Source organism: Cariama cristata, unplaced genomic scaffold (genome assembly GCF_000690535.1).
Source record: "Cariama cristata isolate BGI_N322 unplaced genomic scaffold, ASM69053v1 scaffold41464, whole genome shotgun sequence".
Lineage (NCBI taxonomy): Eukaryota > Metazoa > Chordata > Aves > Cariamiformes > Cariamidae > Cariama > Cariama cristata.
Window position 1 is genome coordinate 516 of NW_009615463.1, and position 12348 is coordinate 12863.

General features: G+C 38.9%; 1 protein-coding gene across 1 annotated transcript in view; it reads left to right on the forward strand.

Annotated features, from left to right (window-relative positions):
• Positions 1-893: 893 nt before the first annotated feature.
• PER3 (period circadian clock 3) overlaps positions 894-12348 on the forward strand; it is an 18986-nt gene continuing 7531 nt past the window's right edge. Inside the window, exons 1-13 of the mRNA XM_009699795.1 lie at positions 894-1043; positions 1646-1761; positions 2663-2864; positions 4301-4349; positions 6016-6158; positions 6542-6620; positions 7357-7463; positions 7712-7868; positions 8854-8959; positions 9394-9519; positions 10278-10404; positions 11480-11624; positions 12242-12348. Of these exons, the coding sequence (XP_009698097.1) occupies positions 929-1043; positions 1646-1761; positions 2663-2864; positions 4301-4349; positions 6016-6158; positions 6542-6620; positions 7357-7463; positions 7712-7868; positions 8854-8959; positions 9394-9519; positions 10278-10404; positions 11480-11624; positions 12242-12348 (1579 nt within the window). The 5' untranslated portion in view covers positions 894-928. The remainder of the gene's footprint in view (positions 1044-1645; positions 1762-2662; positions 2865-4300; positions 4350-6015; positions 6159-6541; positions 6621-7356; positions 7464-7711; positions 7869-8853; positions 8960-9393; positions 9520-10277; positions 10405-11479; positions 11625-12241) is intronic.

Consider the following 12348-nt stretch of genomic DNA (forward strand, 5'->3'; position numbering starts at 1 on the left):
AGAATTTATTTAAATGAAATAGAAAATTATTTAGCAGAAATTATTTAAATAATATTTTTCTGAAAAGCTCAGAAATTCATTGAGGTGCTAATTTCTTTTTTAATTAAAAAAAAAAAAAAGCCATTCAAGAGGTATAATTTATGAACTGACATGCAAGGTTAACATGCAATACTTGAACTTACTTAACAATTCACGTAGTAAGAGTATGATACTAATAAAAATGCCAAGTGGACAAAAGTTATTTAAAATAACAGTGTTCATATCTCATCTGTGGGATTAGAATCAATCTGTGTTTTGAAGATATTGACTGCTTGTTTTTCAGTGAAATATGCAAAAGTAAGAAGAGGGAGATTTTGCTTGTTCATAACCTTGCAGCTGTTGAGGCCAACAACTCTGTTAAAAGTATAATGAAGACTTCCGAATCACGTGAGGGATGAAATCTTTGCGTCAGGTGTATTTTGAGGACCTCACGTTTCCCTGAAGTGCTTATAATCAGATGCAGACTTCAAGGCTAGAAAGACATATATACATAAAGCATCAGCACCTATTCATGATTTTAATACCAGTGAGATTTAGAAAATCTATAGTAAACATCAGCTTATTTTTAGTTGCTAAGCATCCTAGCAAGCGGATGGGTTATGATGGGACTTTGCTATCCATAACATGTTGGAGTTGGAAGGGAGGAAGGTAAAGGAGAAAAGATTAAGTAGCAAAGAAGAGAGAAAGATACAACAGGAAATACAGTGAATGAGCATTAGGATATCTCTGGATATTCTTTGACTCTGCGGCCAAGCGCATAAAATGTTAATTTAGTGAATAATTTTAATGAATTCACAGAAAAGAAGCTCCTGTGCCAGAAGTCTCTGGTAAAGTTTGACCTCTGTTTTACAGTGAGCAGGCGAATTGGAGCCAGTCTCACAGAGATCTGATGATGATGATCCAAGAAATCAAGAGGTGTTTGCCTGAAGAGAAGAAGAGTTCCAGCAAGCCCAGTACTATCAGTGCTCTCAACTATGCGTTGCAGTGTGTCCAACAGGTCCAAGGTATGTGTGGAAAAAAATCTGGAAATGAGAAGCTGTAGAGCAGCTTGGTTTGGATAGATGTGTCTGGCAACAAATAACATTAAAACAAATGAAAGCATTCCAGTTATCCTGCAAACAATTGACTTTCTGAAGCACTGTGGGTTTTGTTTGGTTTTTTTCTTTTTAATAGTCACATTATCTTTTTGATTGAAATGCCCACCTACTGCTTCTCTTTTCTTCAGAATCCTATAGCTAATAGGTGGCTACTACTAACTTCCTATGTATATTGAAAAAACAACATTCCCGTCCCACTTTGAAAAATTATTGGATAGTCTGTGTTTTCTGGCAGGAATAAGTAGCTAAAATTGTTCTTTTACCATCACGTTCTACTACATCCTTTCTACTTCCTCATGCTTGTTTTCCGTAACATGAACAGGTCACTCCAATAGTATAATCAGTATTCCTTTTTCCTTTGTCACTATGCAGACCTTCCTCATCTCACCTTGGACTTCACCAAAAAGATGACAAAAGTACAAGGGCTGTAAGAAATATTTTCAAAATAGTCTCCTTACTGACTTCCTCGTGTTTGTTTTGCTTTTCCTGTTTTGTTTTTTTCCAATTAGCAAACAATGACTTTTTCCAGGCTCTGAATGACCGAAGAGTGTTTCGGACGGATGTGATGACGTACAGCATAGAAGAGCTTGTGGCAGTTGCATCTGAACACACTCCAAAAAACACTGTAAGGAATTCAGGCACACTCAAGGAATTCATTACTTGCTGTTTCACTCTCTATTTAGTCTCCTTACATCGTTTTGTGGAAATTGGACATGTAAAATTGAAAAACCTTTTAAGTTTTAGGCAGGCAAACCTTTGTGTTTTTAAAGATAGGTCAAGACTACTTCTTACCCGTGCTGACTCAGGGTACTCAACAGCAGTGAGTGAAGAAATAGCTATTTTACTTTTTTCTTTTTTTTTTTGCCAGAAGCAGATATCTCTTTGAGACTCTTATTTGAGAATTCGTTTACAGCATAGTAATCCCTTGAGACAGACTTAGCATAAAGTTTTCAAAGCTGATCAAGTCCATAGTTGCGAGGGGCTTTGGTTTCTGTTTGTAATCCTGGATGTAATTTTTATTTTGTTGATTTGCAGTATGTGTCATGCTTTCTGACTCTGCTTCAAATTCAAAAACAATGTTTCTTGAGGTTCAGTACTGTTAGATGCCATGTCAGAAATATTGCAAATGCCTTCTACTTGAAAAGTTCTCGGAACATTTTTTATGTGGAATTGTAGTGAATACTCTAAAATTTGGGGAGAAGTGTGTGGAGTGATAACCAGTCATTCTGGACAATGGCAAGCATCACTGTAATCTGTTTCAGTTTTGATATTGCAGCCTGATGAGCGTTTGTAAATCATGAGTAAGCTGCCATAACATTGGAGATCGTAGTAGCTCAGGCACAACTTTAATTGGACGCTAACTTAAGAACACATTTTTGAACCTCTGTCTTAGGTTGTGGTGTGTGATGGGTTTGGGTTGATTGGTTTGGGCGTTGTTTTCATTTTGGTTTTGTCCTTTTTTTGTCCTTACAATATTGCTACCATGCGTTGGGGGAGGATTGCCTTTAACAGTGTTTGTTTTCCAGGACACATTTGTGGCTGTGTTTTCCTTGCTTTCTGGACGCATAGTGCATATTTCTGAGCAGGCAGCATCCATTTTAAACTGTAAGAAGAAAGTGTTGGACTCCTCCCGGTTTGTAGAGCTGCTTGTCCCTCAGGATGTGAGTGTGTTCTACACACACACCGATCAGTCCCACCTGCCGCTTTGGAATGTGGAAAGTCAAACAGGTGGGATTTGGCAATGCTTCTAAATGCTTTATGTGTCTTCCTGTCTTTGCAGAATGAGGACAGAATAGTTGTTCATTTTAAATGCTTATGCTGGCAACATACATTGGCAACACTTGTTCCCTTTCCACTTTGAAAACTCGAGTAGCTATGCAGCTAGTCCTAGCTAGCCTCCTAGAGGCTTAACTCTTACAGAAACTAAAGGTCTAATTGTGAGTTTAAAGTTGTTTAATCACAGAATCGGTTTGGTTGGAAGAGACCTCTGGGATCATCGAGTCCAACCTTTGCCCTAACACCACCGTGTCAACCAGACCATGGCACTAAGTGCCACCTCCAGTCTTTTCTTAAACACCTCCAGGGATGGGGACTCCACCACCTCCCTGGGCAGCCCATTCCAACGCCTAACGACCCCTTCTGTGAAGAAATGCCGCCTCATTTCTAGCCTGAACTTCCCTTGCTGCAGTTTCAGACCATGCCCTCTTGTCCTGTCACTAGTTGCCTGGGAGAAGAGGCCGACTCCAACTTTGCTACACCCTCCTTTCAGGTCATTGTAGAGGGCGATCAGGTCTCCCCTCAGCCTCCTCTTCTCCAGGCTAAACAACCCCAGTTCCCTCAGCCGCTCCTCGTAAGGCTTACCCTCAAGTCGCTTCACCAGCTTTGTTGCCCTTCTCTGGACACACTCCAGCACCTCAGGGTCTAATCCACATCTTATGGTTGCTTAGGTGCTTTGTCTTTATGGCCCACTTGCAGCCTGCTGTGAACATAGCTCACTGAACCCAAGTTTTAAGCTGACTTGCTATTTAGGGCTGGCTGTGCCTAAATGGTAACTTTTGAGTCCTATGTTATTTGTGAGCAATTCAAATGTAGCTCACGGACCAAGGCCATGACTTTTGCCCACCTAGCTGTGGGGTTATTCCGGCATCAGAGCTGGAAAGTGCAAAATCCTTGCTACCAAAGGGTGCGAGACATCAGAGGCTGCTAACGTGCCAGGGTTTCCACAACTTGGAAGCCAGTCACGTGCCTACCAAGCAGAGCAGTGGCGCTGCTATGCAGCTGTTGTTATTTTCTTGCTGTGAACTGTTACTGAATTTTCTTCTCCCCATAACTCTTGGCAGTATATAGTTTTTGGTACATGGCTCATAAAGCCAGGAATTTTTGCCTTTCCTTTCCATAGTGATGCACTGGGGAAAGGAGATTTTTAGATCGTATGTGTTTCCGCTGAACTTAGCTCCAGGCCAGCTGTTTCTCTAAGATTGAATGGGCTGGAGAAGAGAGGTAACATTTGAGGTGGGCACAGACCAGTGGCTAATAAAGGGCAGGTTGTGAGACTTCGGTCTTGCTCAGAAAGTCTGGAGAGTGCGGGGTTTAAAATAGTTCTGATAGGTGTGACCTTTTTAAGGATATTAACTGATACTTTCAATGTGTGTTCTTCTTATTAGCTTCTCTGTATGAATATGCCCAGGTGAAATCCTTTTTCTGCAGGATCAGGCAAGTACATCGTTATACTTTTATGTTTGTGAAGGCTGGGCGACGGGTACGGTACTGGGCAGAAACAGTGTTCTGTTGTTACAACTGGCCACTGTGAGCTTGTGGAACTCCATTACAAAATTGGCTTATTGTGTTTAATATTGGCATCCGGCAGGACATGTTTAGATATCTTTCCCCTAGTGATGCTTAAACTTGCATGGGGATGGAAGGAAAACCATTCATATGTGTTTCTTTTGGACCTGTGAGTTTCCTTCAGTACTGTTGTGCAGGAGAAGAATGAGCTTGTGAAAAATTGCTACTCCCCCTTTTACAGTTCGGGAGCAGAGGCAAAGGGTGTTTTGCCTAAGATTGCTCGAGAGTTTGCGACAGAGGCAGCAACAGAAACTCAGTCACCTGAGTCCCAGGATGAGACCGGAATCATGAGACACTACTGGCTGTCACTATGGATGCAGTCTGTTGCTTTGTGCCTGGTAATCTCAGTGCTAAAAGAAGAAAAAAAAAATTGAGATTGGCCTGTTCAGGGGCAGTTCTGTTCCAGACTCGGGTGATCACTTGATTTCAGTAAGAACTGTTTGCTTCTGAGGAAATATAATGCTTATTCTATCTTCCCAGTCGATCATTGATTCATTCATCTTGTTTCAAAAACCTAAGCTCTAAAATCACCTTTGTCTCTTGAATTGTGTGAGTGCACTTGGAATAAATAGCAGGACAGAGATCAGTTTTAAGTTGGGGGAACTGTTTGTAGGATACATAAACATTTTGCCATAGTTTTTCTTCAGATTTTCATACAACTTGAAAATAGTTTTTCACAAGCACATGGTAGGCTTAAGCATGAAAATGTTTTTTTGTGGGTTAAACTTCTGCTATGTCTAATTTCCATTTATATCTTTTTTTTACCCCCCCTCCGAAAGGGGGAGCTGTCAGTTGTAGCTTTTATGACACTAACTTCTTTCCAGAAACATTTTACAAAACTAAGTGTCGAGTAAGAAAGTGACTTTTAGTGTAAGTGGTAATGTCCAAAAATTTATCTCAATTCTTTCTGTCAGAGCTGGGTAAGATTCTGCAATTATAACAGGTGAAAAAGCACTTGCAATAGAAACAGGCAATCACTAATGCAGTTGTTACAAAGCTGCTCCTGCTCACACATGTTCTAGGAGGACAAATCCTCATGGGAGGAGAACAATCCAAGAACAACTATTTGTGAACTGAGGCTGGAGGAGTCTTATTTATGTAGGTCAGTGAAACAAAACTTGAGAGAGACAGATTTTTTTTTTTTTGTCCTAAAAATGCTACAGAATAAACAAGAAACAGAAAAAGAACTGTTTAACTTGAAGAAGAGCACAAGACCAAATGAGTGGTTCTCATGAATACATTTGGACTGAGAATTAGAAGACGGTCTTTAACTGTTAAGAGTAGTGGTGTTTCTAGAACAGCCTCTGAATGCAAGTATTGGAGGCAAAACACCTACTTGGTTTTAAGGGGAGCAAGATTGATATTGCTTATGTTGGCCTTGGATCACAAGGGAGTGTGTGTGGAGGACCTTGGGAGATTCAGATTATCTGCGTCTGTGTGCTCAGCATAACTTCTCTATGCAGGGCTCTCAGCCCTGGTGTAAAGTGTCTTAAGTCTTGAAACCAGTGCGTTAATCACTTTTACTTTTCCACAGGGGTGGTAAAGATCAAGAACAAGAAACACGTTGTTACCCCTTCCGAATCACCCCATACTTGGTCTATGTGTGTACTTCTGTCCAAGTGGATGCAGAATCCTGCTGCTTAGCTTTGGCTGAGAAAATTCACTCTGGATATGAAGGTAAGTCAGGAGACTCCAGTGAAAAAAACAAGCCAATAGGAAAATGCAGTACATGAAATTCTGCTTCCTTTGTTTAGACTTGTGCTTGTGTAGTCTCACCTGTGTAACTTCCAGTTTGTGTGGGTGTGCATGCATGTGAATCCAGAGCATCTGTGCCTTCTTTGTAGGGCCCCGAAGCATTTGACCTCTTCTAGCTATTTTTATTTTTGAGAGAAGTCTGTAGCACCTAAAAATTTGTAACGTTTTTATGAGTTACTGATCAGAAAGCAGTGAACAATTAAAAAGCTCAGGGACCAATAACTCTCAATCATGAGCAAAAGTAATGGTTAGGTTTTCTATCGTAGTGCATATTTTGTTTTAGTAAATATTTCTTTTTCTATTAGCTCCTCGAATTCCTATGGATAAAAGAATCTTCACCACCACTCACACCCCTGGCTGTGTTTTTCTTGACATAGATGACAGGTGAGATTTGAATCTTAAGACCTGTGAGGTATATATGGAGAGGTAGCAAAAAATCCTTTGGTGATGCAGCTGGGGACCCAAGTAAAGGAGTTGAACTGTGCAGTTGGCAATAGCTAATTAAACAAAATAGTTTTGTGTTAGTCTGCTCAGGGAAAAAACATCTCAGACTCCGCAGACGTGATCTCCTTTGTTGACTTAAAACTGACTGCAGTACTGTTTAATTCACATTTTTGTTATCCAGGGCAATGGGGACCTGTGGCAACACAGACAGTGGAAAACCCACGCAACGCAAAGCTCTGGCGATCACAGTGTGGAGATACAGCTGTACTGAGCTGGATCAAATAAATTTGGCCAGACTAAAGCTGTCTCCTGCAAAGCCACAAGGGTGTTTTTACAACACATTTTGCAGCATCCATGTCAGATTTCTTACTGACATTTTGCCTGTCACCTGTTTCTTCAAGATCCCCCCTTTTTTTTTTCCCCTTTGCATATAGACAAGCACAAAACTGCCTGCAAATGGGAAAATCTGTTAGATCTCCAGACACAGAAATGTTTGTCATTGGTATTTACGTGTCTGCACTGCACTGGAGGATTATTAGATGGTCTGGAAAATGTTCTGTAGCCTTAGTTCAAGCCATTGTAGATCGTGCACGGGGACTTCGCTGACAAGCACAGGGTTAAGGATGTAAATACTCAAAACTATATTATAATCAGTGATAATGTGTTCGGGTTTCAGAGCAGTGCCTTTGTTGGGTTATTTACCTCAAGATTTAATTGGAACGTCCATACTGATGTATTTGCACCCAGAAGATCGTCCTTTGATGATTGCTATTCACCGGAAAAGTAAGTACAGTTGCTTTAAGAGGAATTTCTACTGGTTTTAACATTCTTCCATTATCATATTGCTTCACCTGTGACTGATCTGTGGTCTAGACAAAAATAAATGAATTAATGAATTAAAGCAACCAGTTTGAGATCAAAGCAAATGCAAACCCAAAGTTTTAAAGGACTCCAGTCATTAGTGTTTGTGCTTGCAGTACTGTGTCATAATGTAAACTAAACCTTGTTTCTTGCTTGTTTTTTTTTTCCAGTCCTGAAATTTGCTGGCCAACCCCCTTTTGAACATTTACCTATTAGATTTTGTACTCAAAATGGTGATTATGTCATACTGGATACCAGCTGGTCCAGTTTTGTGAATCCTTGGAGCAGGAAAGTAGTGTTCGTCATTGGCCGACACAAAGTCCGGACGTAAGTCGGTTGTACAATGGATCTATCAAAGTGCTTTTCATTGAATACTCTGCAAAATAAAACAAATCTTGGTACTGAACTAGAGACGTAATGTTGCTCCTGCAGTCTGTGACAACTATGTAGCATCCATCTTGCAGCCCATTACTTTAGAACAGCATTAGTCTTGTTTTTTAAGTATGAAAATAAGTAAATTACTTTCAAGTAAAAGGCAAAGCCAACTTTTTTTCAGCATATGTTTTTGCATGTGATTGATGTCCAAATATTGTGACAATGGACGTGTCTAAATCAAAATACCAGTTTTAGACAAGCCGAGTAAAAGCTGAAAAGCAATTTAAAAAGTAGATCACTTTAACAGATAATTAGTTGACATTGATTCATGATTGGCTCACAAAAAAATCCCATAGTAATGACAGACATGTAGCCAAAATCACCTTCTGACTTGTTTTCTTCTGGAACATTCACTTGATACAGAATCTAAATATTTACCAAGGTGACCTCTTTTAAAACTGCAATTAGTATCGAATGTGCAAGTTAATTTTTCAGATATTTCTCCTTAGTTTCCAAAAGATTTGGAAATGTGACTGACTGCTGCCTTCTTACCTGTTTTTTTTTCCTAGGAAATGGCTGTTTGGGAGGGCCTTTTGACTTTTCAAAGTGATCGTTTATTCAAGATTTTATGGGGTGTGAATTTGTCTTCCGTGTGAAGGAGACAGAGGAGTAGATGCTTGTCAACCTTGACTCGAGTCACTCTGCTGGTGTACTGACTTCCCTGGGGCTTTACATGAAGCACTGCTCACATAACACTGCCCCACTACCCTAGCAGAGCTGCTAGTGGAACAGATGACATCCCTTTGTGTTGATTTGGCGAAGCAGTCAAAATAAAATAATGATAATTAAAAAAAAGAATCTGTTTTAATTCTGTCTTATAGCTACCTTTTCTTCATCAAATTAAAATTAATAATGAAATTTTGTTTGGTCTCTCCAGAAGCCCTCTGAATGAAGATGTCTTTGCTGCAAGAAGTAAAGAAACGAACAGTGTTCAGAATGAGATAAGAGAATTGCAAGGACAAATTTACAAGCTACTTCTGCAGGTAAAGGAGATTAAAGAATTTCAAAACACTGACTGGCCTTCTGAATGAGAGGCTAAAGAAACTTGGATCTCTTTAGAAGACTATTTTGGAGATGATCTTCTAAAAGATCTGAAAGGAAAGTTCTAAATGGAGACAGGTTGTGTGACAGTATTAAAAATACGGCTCTGGGTAGCCCACCTGACTAGAAAAAAATATTTTGTCTGACATATTTACCAAATCTTTATGTTGAGAGATAAATCTGCATCCTGAAACAGCTTTAAGCATGGCAGAGAATTTTTTCCGAGGAAGTGATAGAGCCCAGAGCAATACTGACTTTTCACTTAATTTTCTATGTCTACTTGAAGTTCTGTGTTGCAAAGTATGTTGTTCCCTTCTTGTTCTCTAAGAGGATGATTTATTTTTTTTTAATTATGATTTTTTTTCCCCTCATACAGCCAGTTCACAGCAATGTTTCCAGTGGTTACGGAAGCCTTGGAAGCAATGGCTCTTATGAGCACTATATCAGCATAGCATCTTCGAGTGATTCCAATGGGAATTGTGCAGAGGAATTACAGGAACCAGTAAGTCTATAAATACATCACTGCCTGCAGAGTAGTAAAAATACGGTTTTAAAAATGAAAATTTTTACTGTGTACATATGCGCTACTCGTCATGAATTTTACTGAAGTGGGAAGATACAGCTATGTTCAAGCTAAATGTACTTAAATTGGTCAGTTTTAGAATGCTGGCTTTTTTTTTTTTTCCTCTTAATTTTGCTGACTAAAATGAGCAGATAACTACTACAGTAGTTCACTAAAGTAAATAAAAGACTTGCTTAAGATCAGCCTTCTGAAAGACCAGTGGACTTGGAGAAAAAAGTGGAAGAACCATGCAACTAGAAGAAGGATTGATGCGTATGGAGGGATTTCTGTTTGCTTGAGATTTTCTGTTTTGTTTTGAAAAGAACAGTAGATGTACACTGTAGACTGCTATAGAAGAGAGTGGAAACAGTGCTGTCCTAAAACAAGCGTTGCAATTACCTAATTTCCTTGTGAGACGCCTGGGTAAGTCGTCAGCTTATTCCCACTCTCAAGGCTTGCATCAGTATTAAAACATTCAAATGCTGAGGCTGTTTGAGCTTTATCATAGTTAATTTAGTTAAATTAACCATGATAATTAGATTAATTAAATTTACAAATACCAATAGATACCAGGCTTAGGCTGACACTCTACTCCCTTTTCAGTTTGGAGAATACAAGAACCCAAGCCCATGTTAATGGTCTCCTGTTGTCTCTTTTTATTCATTTTATTCTGACTTCACATTTTCATGTATCTCAAGATGACATTGCAACAAGTTTGTGCAGATGTCAACCGAATAAAGAATCTAGGACAGCAGCTGTATATTGCGTCAAGGAGCAAGCCACAGAATGGAAATGAACAGGCTGTGAGCTCAGAAATGGTAGGAGGTAAGCTAATGTAATTATAATCCTTAAGGTAACATAAACTCCTGTAGAGCTATAGCCGTGAGTTTGGCTAGTTGGTGTTATGCTGAAGAACTTAAGTTAGCCTTTTAGCATGGCTTAAATGTGGGAAGTGCTTTGTTTTGTTTTTTAAAAAAAAAAATCAAAAACCAAACAAAAAAAACCAAAACCCACCACCAAAAAAAACTCAGCAGATGCAATAACTTTTTAACTGCTCCCTGAAGTATGGAGGAACGTATCTGTCTCCTTCTAGGTTAATGGACTTTTATTTCTTTGTATTTTAACATTTTCTAGTGAAAATGCAGACTTGCTTGTAGCAAGTATAAGTCTACTATGGAAGCTTCCCTTAGTTACTTTACATGGACTCTCAGAAACAATCCATAGGTTGGAAAACACTGCCCCGCTTCCCAATGAGGTAGCGTTTTAGTTACTGAGTGCTTAATATTATGCTAATGCACATTATTTGCGGTTAGGACCTAGTACAAATATATGGAGAAACCTGGATGCTTCCTTAAATATCATAGGAATCTGTATTAAAACATTTTGCACTTTTATACTCTCTACAAAAGTTACGATTAACTCCTAGTCTTGTTGAGCAGAGGACTGCACTGTGAATGTTGATGCTACTCTGACCAGTGTATCTATGCTACAAAAACCTGTAAATTACTGTTAAATAACAGGTTGGATTCTGGGTTGTGTAAATTGAGAGCAGTAATATTAATTGCAGCTTTGTTTACAATTTAAATGCAATTATTTTTTCTATGCTGTTTCCTTTGTGTTTAGTAGTAGTTCTGAGTGGATGTTGAAGGTGGTGTGGGGGGTTTTTTTCTTTGTAGGCATTCTTTCCCCTTCTCCCTCCCCTGCCTTGAAACATGTAGTTTGAGACGAAAATGCAGAATAACTTAGTAATGAAAGCTGTGCTGTCATAGGCCATATATCCCTGTATCATATATATATATGTATTGTAGTATATATGTACACGCATACACGTGTGTGCGTCTTGGTGGGGGTGGTGTTTGGATCCCTTTGAGAGGAGACTTGGAGATTTCTTCTTTTCCAGGGAAGAGACACACTGCTTCCTGTTTTCTTCAGACATCGAGAAGTGATAGCACAGAAGAACCAAGCAACGCATTTTATGATGATTCAAAGAAGACGCCGCGTGTTCCTTCCTATCAGCAGATCAATTGCGTTGATAGTATCATCAGGTAATAAACTATGAGGCGATTTTAGTGATAAAAGTTTAAGATTAATTAGTGGAAGGTAAATATCCAAGCAGTTGGTCTAAACTGGGTTTTGAGTTGTGAGATAAATTTGGGATTGTTGATAAAGTTTTCTGCCTCTCTGGGCAATCCATCCCAATGCTCTGTCAATCTGAATTGCACAGTAATGAAGAATTTAGGACCTAAGATTCTGATCGCAACTACTGATGTTTGTCTACTGCTAGTTTCACCATTGGTGCAATAGGATTTAAGAGAATTTCGATATGTCAATGTCTTCTCAATATACACTTTGAGAACATCTATATAAAGCAGAAAGTTGATATAATTTATAAAATATCAGTATTTTTTAACCCAATGGATAATGTCTTTTTTTCTTTTTTTCTTTTTTTTTTTCTTTTTTTTTTTTTTTTAAGTGTAATTGATATATTTTATTTAAAATACTCCTTGGAAAGCAGATATGTGTCCAGAGCTTCCTGCAGTGAATTTAAAATACTAGTTAACAACCCTTGGATCTCCAGTTTGGATTGTTCAAACGTTTGTCTCTCCAGATGGAGGAAAAACATAAAGTAGGAAGAGCTTCCTGTGATATGCTTTTATTTCAGATATCTAGAGAGCTGCAGTATTCCAGCATTGAAAAGGAAATGTAAATCTTCTGCAAATACATCATCGTCATCTTCAGAAGATGACAAGCAAGTCCAGCAAAGTCAGC